Here is a 6,424-nt window from a genome sequence, read left to right as displayed (position 1 = left end):
TGTGCACATATGTATGTGTGTTAGTGTGTGTACATTAGTGTATATGTATGTGTTAGTGTATATGTATGTGTGCACATATGTATGTGTGTTAGTGTATGTGTACGCATGCATGTGTGTTAGTGTATGTGTACGTGTGTATGTGTATGTGTTAGCGTGTGTGTATGTGTGGTGATGGTGGTGTTTTTGAGCCAGGGTCTCACATTACAGCCTAGACTGACCTGAAACTGTAGCCCCACCCTTCTGAGTGCTGGTACAGACAAGAGCCACCAACCACTTCTTATTTTCATGTCGCTCACATTTTCTGAGTTCATGACAAAGTTACATTCTTATCTGCCTAAAATTTTTCAGCAAAAGGATTTTTTAAGACACATTCCCTCTACCCCAAAGGTCTGGATTCCTTACCACTTCCGCTCCAGGGCAGGGTTGGGATCTGCAATGTCTGGGCTACGATTGTGGAGGCAATCTTATCTCCCAGGGCCCACATGGCCTCACTGGGGGGACCTGCAGGATCAGCAAAGGAGAGCGAAACGGAATCAGCCACTGACAGAGCCACTGCCAACCCAGCGCATAGTAGCAGGATCAGGGAGAGCAAGGAGATGAGGAAGTCCTCAGGTCTGCTCCCCCTCACTCGGGGGCCGTAAGTCTGCCCTGTGCAGGTCAACTTCCAGCATCTAGACCTTAGCCTGATCCCAGTGAAACTGAGCTGTGGCAGACACAAGACTCACTTTGGGAGAAACAAAAACCTGTAGGAAGAAGGCAAACACGGGGCTCCAAAGAGCCAGACCATGGCACAGTGAGCATTCCCTGTGACAGACAGGAGAGCGCACAGTGTCGTGCAGCCAGCATCCCTCAGGAAGTTTTTTATCTTTGGTGGGACACTCAACTCTGTTCCCCTCTGAATCCAGCATGGGGTATTCAATGAGCACAGACCGGGAAGACTTTTAATTGCACCTGTGCAGAACCTGCACAGACTTCTTTCCTGATCTTGATTAACAAATTAACACTATGGAACCCAGCATGGTCGCTGAACCAGGTTAGACAGAGCCTAGAGATAACCCCAACACAAGGAGCATGCGCAAAGGCCACGCCTCTTCATAGAGGAGGCGTCGATGTCTGGGGGTGCTTCTGGAACCCAAATCCTGAGGATATATGGACTGCTTGTGTGCATACAGGGTTGACCAACATGTCCGCAAATAAAAATCCTGAAACCCTCGGATGCCATCAGTCATGTTCCCTAACAAAACGGGAGGGGCTTTGGTCCTGCAAACAGCAGCCCAAAGATACGGCCCTCACAGAAATGTAAGCCACTGGAAACCCTAGCAGAGGACATCACTGGCCACAGTATCGCTCTACTGCAATAACCAAGGCAGCGGTTCCTGGTCCACTCACTCCCCACCTCCCACCCCCGCCCTTCACGAGGAGGCAAAGTGACCTCCACTATGAAGGACAGCACAAGAAAGAGGCCCTGACCTGGCACCATCCAACCCACGCATCTGACTGAGCGCACACTCTACCTAGGAAAGCAATCTCGTGCTTGCGCAGCAGCTCCGGAAGTTTGGGGTTTTCCGAAGCATGGCCCCAGCCAGCCCACACGGCCTGCAAACACAGAGAGCGGTGATCAAAGGTCCTCTAAGACCCTACCTGCCCCTGCACCCAACACTCTGCAGTACCACATTGGGCCATCATAGCCTGTAGGATGGGGCCTCACCACACCCCCACCACGGGCACCCTCGGGAGCTGCGGACCGGACCACATCTGCACAGAGATTCTCTTAGCAATGTCTATGATCAGCTCCATCCCCCCCGCCACGGCCACCCTCGGGAGCTGCGGACCGGACCACATCTGCACAGAGATTCTCTTAGCAATGTCTATGATCAGCTCCATCCCCCCCGCCACGGCCACCCTCGGGAGCTGCGGACCGGACCACATCTGCACAGAGATTCTCTTAGCAATGTCTATGATCAGCTCCACGTTGGCATAGTTGTTGTTGTTGGGTCCTCCCGGGACAGGAACATACTGATCCGCCATTTTGATGTATTCTGCAATTCAACCAGAGAAAGAGGGAAACCAGAGACAGATGTGTCACACACAGAACAGGGTGGTGCGACACATTCTACCCACGAGGAGCACAGGACTGTGAAGACCACACGGCTGTGATGGGGAACGGCACGAAAGCAGGAGAAATCTAGAACTTGAGTGAGGAGACAAGAGCTCTGCCACAGAACAAAGGTCGGGATGTGCGGCACCCTACTTGAGCTTTACCTAAGTGGTCTCCCGTTAAATGCGGTCTTTGTTACTTTGAAGACTGGGTCTCTTGCAGCCCAGGCTAGCCTCAAACTCTATGAAGCTGAGAATGAACTTGAACTTCTGCGATTCCTGCCTCCACCTCCCAAGCACAGGACTAAGCCAGCAGGCCCAGGGCTGTATGTCTGCCAGGCAAGTACTCTAGAGACACAATAGCTTTGGGGCCTGTCCTGGAACTAGCTCTTGTAGACCAGGCTGGCTTCGAACTCACAGAGACCCACCTGCCTCTGCCTCCCGAGTGCTGGGATTAAAGGTGTACACTGCCACCGCCCTTCACAATGTTTTTTTAAGCATGTAAAAGTTCATAAACAGCTGTGCAGTGGTGGTGCACACCTTTAATCCCAGTACTCAGGAGGCAGAGGCAGGTGGATCTCTGCATTTGAGGCCAGCCTGCTCTACAGAGTGAGTTCCAGGACAGTCAGAGCCATACAGAGAAACCCTGTCTTAAAAAAAAAAAAAAAGTACATAAACAGAATTTAGGACCTTACCCACAGGCTAGCGGTGAATCCATGCCAGCTCCTGAGGACAGCCCAATAACCTAAACCCTGAAATCACAAACTCCAGGGTCACAATCGGTTCCCCCAAGCTTCAGTCCTGTAGGCTCGGAAGCTCATTCCAACCTCTATGGATTTTACCCCATAACGAGCTCTTTCGGGGAATCAGACCCTGATTATCTGTTCTGTTTTGTTTGCTTTTGGTTTTGAAACCATGTTTATGTATCTGGATTACCCTGGAGGGCTTGGTCCTCCTGCCTCAGTCTCTCAGGGGCGGCCGGACTACAGGTGTGAACAAATTTTTCTTAAAAACCCACTCGTGACAACGAGCAAAGAATGGTGTGGAAGGAGGTCATCCAGCTGTGTCTGGACCATCAATTCAGACCTAATCTACAGACGAGGGTTGGCGCATCACACTGGATCCCCAAGATCCTGAAAACGTCTGCTGCGGAAATCCCAGGTACGCCTGTTCCCTCCCCACCGCCGCTTCCAGTGTCTGTCAAGCCAGGAGTGTCAGCCACTGGGGAGGTTTCCGTGAAGCAGAGGGCAGCCTTACAAAAGTCACCTGGTCTCCTCCGAGTTCCCCTTTACTGTCAGAGAACATAAACACAGTTACAGACTGAGCTCTGCCGGAAGGAACTAAACTGGGTTCTCCCGGGGAAGTCTGGGAGAACTGGGGGGGGGGGGGGGGCACAGAAAGTGTATTGAGGAACAACACCATAGAGTAATCCTGCTGAGAGAGGGAAGTAGGAGGTGCCGGGGACCCAGGACAGGGACCCAGGCGCCAACAGGATCTGACAGGAGAATGTCAGTGTGATCTGACAGGAGGCACCGCCAGAGAATGCTGGCTATGGGAGGACATGCAGTGATGCACTTACATCCCTGGGCCTCTACTGTTCTGTCTGTTAAATGGGACCAAGGGGGACTGGGGACAATGCTGAGGTCACTGGCACCAGGAAGAGCATTATGTGCTCTGGGGCACTTTAAACAGGAGGCAAAACCTGACTCTTGCTTTCAAAGGTCACTTAGGATGCTGAGTGGAGGAGAGCCTACTAAAGGGTTAAAGAGCCAATTGCTGATGGAGACTTTATAGTATGGTCTATTTCAACAGGACTGAAGCTAAACAGAAATAGAGACTAACAAACAACACACACGCTGCAGAAAACCGTGCAGAGTAACAGATACAGGTGGAAGGGCGTGGGTTGTGGGGATGAGAGAGAAGTGGGGAAAGAGAATCAACAAAAACTGCTTTTGATTGAAGGTGCCATAATGAAGTTTAATGTGGTGTACGGTAATTAAAATACAAAAAACAAGGGGCAGGTGATTCCTAAGGTACAGACCTAAGGGTGACTCCTGAAATACACACTCATGCACCCACAAACATGTAAAAGAATGCATAAACATGAGATAGTGAGCCAGGCTGTGGGGGCACACACCTTTATCCCGGTATTCAGGAGACAGAGGCAGGTAGATTTCTGTGAGTTCGAGGCCACCCTGGTCTACAGGGTGAGTTCCAGGACAACCAGGGCTACACAGAGTAACCCTGTCTCCAAAACAAAGACAAAACCCAAAAACCTATGAGCTAGTGAAGGAGACCCTACAGTTCTGGGGGCTGAGCAGGGTGGAGGAGGGGAGGGCAGACAGGGACGGTCACAGCAGGGGTTGAGATAGCAAGTTCGGATACCTGCATTGGCTTTAAGGTCCTCAGGGGTCACCATGACCACAAACCGGATGGCACGTTCATTCCGGAACATCTCATAGGCCCAGCGGCGGATGGAGCGCATACACTTGACCGCAGCAATGCCGTTGTTGGCAATGAGCACCTGAGGGGGACATCAGGAAGTGCTGGGGCCATAGTGCCACCTGCATGGGGATCCGAGAGCACCCAGGCCGGAACATGGTCCCACACAGCATATGCAGGGATGACAGGGGAGTGGATGAGGGGCTTGGGTGGCAAAGGTGCCATTCCCTCCGACATCGATCGCTTGGGTGTTCCATAAACACCAGACTCCAGTGCCGTGTCTGCTCTGCTCTGCTGCACTCTGCCCTCACAACAACCCCATGAAGGAAGTTCTACCATTGTCCTATCTGGAGGATAAAAACACACCGATGCTCAGAGGAGTGTGACACTTCCTCGGGGTCACACAGCCAGAGTGTCCTAACTCAGGCTCAAACCCAGATCTGGCAAACTATAAGGCTCAGATTTGGTTTTTAAAAATGATCATCCCAGCACTCAGGAGGCAGAGACAGGAGGATCTCTGTTAGTTCAAGGCTAACCTGGTCTACAGAGCAAATTCCAGGCTGGTCAAGGCTATATAGTGAGATTTCAATAAATAAATTATATGTAAATATGGGAGCCTGTGCGCCAGCCTGGCCAGGTAAGTGTAGTCTCACCCTTCAACAAAGACGACTCTTTGGCAGCAGGCAGAGACTGCTACCGAGATCCCAACTGGTCAGTGTGTGGATGATAAATGTCTGTGTGGGGCCCAACGCCAGCTGCTACATCTGCAATTCAACCCCTACGTCTAAAGCTTAGGACATATCTTGGGAGAGCAGGCAAAAAGGCTGTGAGAGCCCGTATCTCCCAGTGGGTCCAAAATGCAGTGTCTAGAAATAAGGGACGGAAGAGTAGAAATCAATGGAACAGTGCCCACTGCCAACTGAGCATGCCCAGAGCCTGGCTTCAGGGCCAGTACTGCATAGACTGAGGAACATGCACACTTGCGGGGTGGAGGCAGGATGATGAAAAGTTCAAGTTGATCCTTGGAGTTTGAGGCCAACCTGGAATACACAAACCCTATCAAAAACAACAAAAAGCAATTTCTGGATTTTCCTAAGGACTCTAAATCTGAGTGTTTTGCCAGCTTCGGGGTCACAGTTTGCTATGAACACAGTAGGAATAACCACAGAGTATGGACCTGCTTTGTGAGGAGTAGGAACCAGGTGAAACCAGGTGGACCCTCACACATGGCAACATTTGCTCAGCTGCAGCCCATCCGTGACGTCACAGTGTGGTCTCCTGGCCTCTAGGAAGCCTAGCTCAGGGAGTGGTGGCAGGGGTGGGGGTCTATACATTCCTACCACCAGCCCAGGAAGCAGCCACACTCCAGCAAAGCACCCAGGAGTTCCTGACCAAGCCCAGAGCCTCAGTCTCCCCTTCTGAGGAATAAGGTAATGCACCCTTGCGGGGGTGTGTGTGTGTGTGTGTGTGAAAAGTCCCCGAAGTCAAGTACCCAGCACTCAAACAAGTGCCCCAAAGTGCTTACTTTCCCTCTGAAGTGTCCAACCAAGAAAAGGAGCCCGCCCCCACCAGCATGCAGAACTCATCTGTACCTTCTCGATGACCCTGTTGCCCCCAAAGCGGGTGACAAACTCAGCTGGGGACGCTACAGTGAAATCTCTGTGCAGGTCCAGTTTCTTATGTTCACGGCCTCTCTTCACCAGGTGGAGTCCGGACATGCTGGGTCTGCAGAGAGGGAAGATGGGAGCCATGAGGGAGGAAGCCTGGGGCCTCCAGGGCAGAGTCGGAGCTGGGGCAGAGTCGGAGGGAAAAACCAATGGCCAGGGAGAGTGTGTGTTCTCACACACCCTACACACAAACACACCCTACATATGCACACACCACA

General features: G+C 51.8%; 1 protein-coding gene across 1 annotated transcript in view; it reads right to left on the bottom strand.

Moving 5' to 3' along the window:
- Positions 1-6,424, bottom strand: part of Acacb (acetyl-CoA carboxylase beta) — a 105,123-nt gene that overhangs the window by 64,090 nt on the left and 34,609 nt on the right. Inside the window, exons 3-7 of the mRNA XM_005344256.3 lie at positions 6,132-6,264; positions 4,483-4,621; positions 1,903-2,039; positions 1,515-1,596; positions 403-501 (exon numbers count right to left, since the gene is read on the bottom strand). Coding sequence (XP_005344313.1) covers positions 403-501; positions 1,515-1,596; positions 1,903-2,039; positions 4,483-4,621; positions 6,132-6,264 — 590 coding nt within the window. The remainder of the gene's footprint in view (positions 1-402; positions 502-1,514; positions 1,597-1,902; positions 2,040-4,482; positions 4,622-6,131; positions 6,265-6,424) is intronic.

Source organism: Microtus ochrogaster, chromosome 2 (genome assembly GCF_000317375.1).
Source record: "Microtus ochrogaster isolate Prairie Vole_2 chromosome 2, MicOch1.0, whole genome shotgun sequence".
Lineage (NCBI taxonomy): Eukaryota > Metazoa > Chordata > Mammalia > Rodentia > Cricetidae > Microtus > Microtus ochrogaster.
This window is presented reverse-complemented; position numbering and strand designations above follow the sequence as displayed.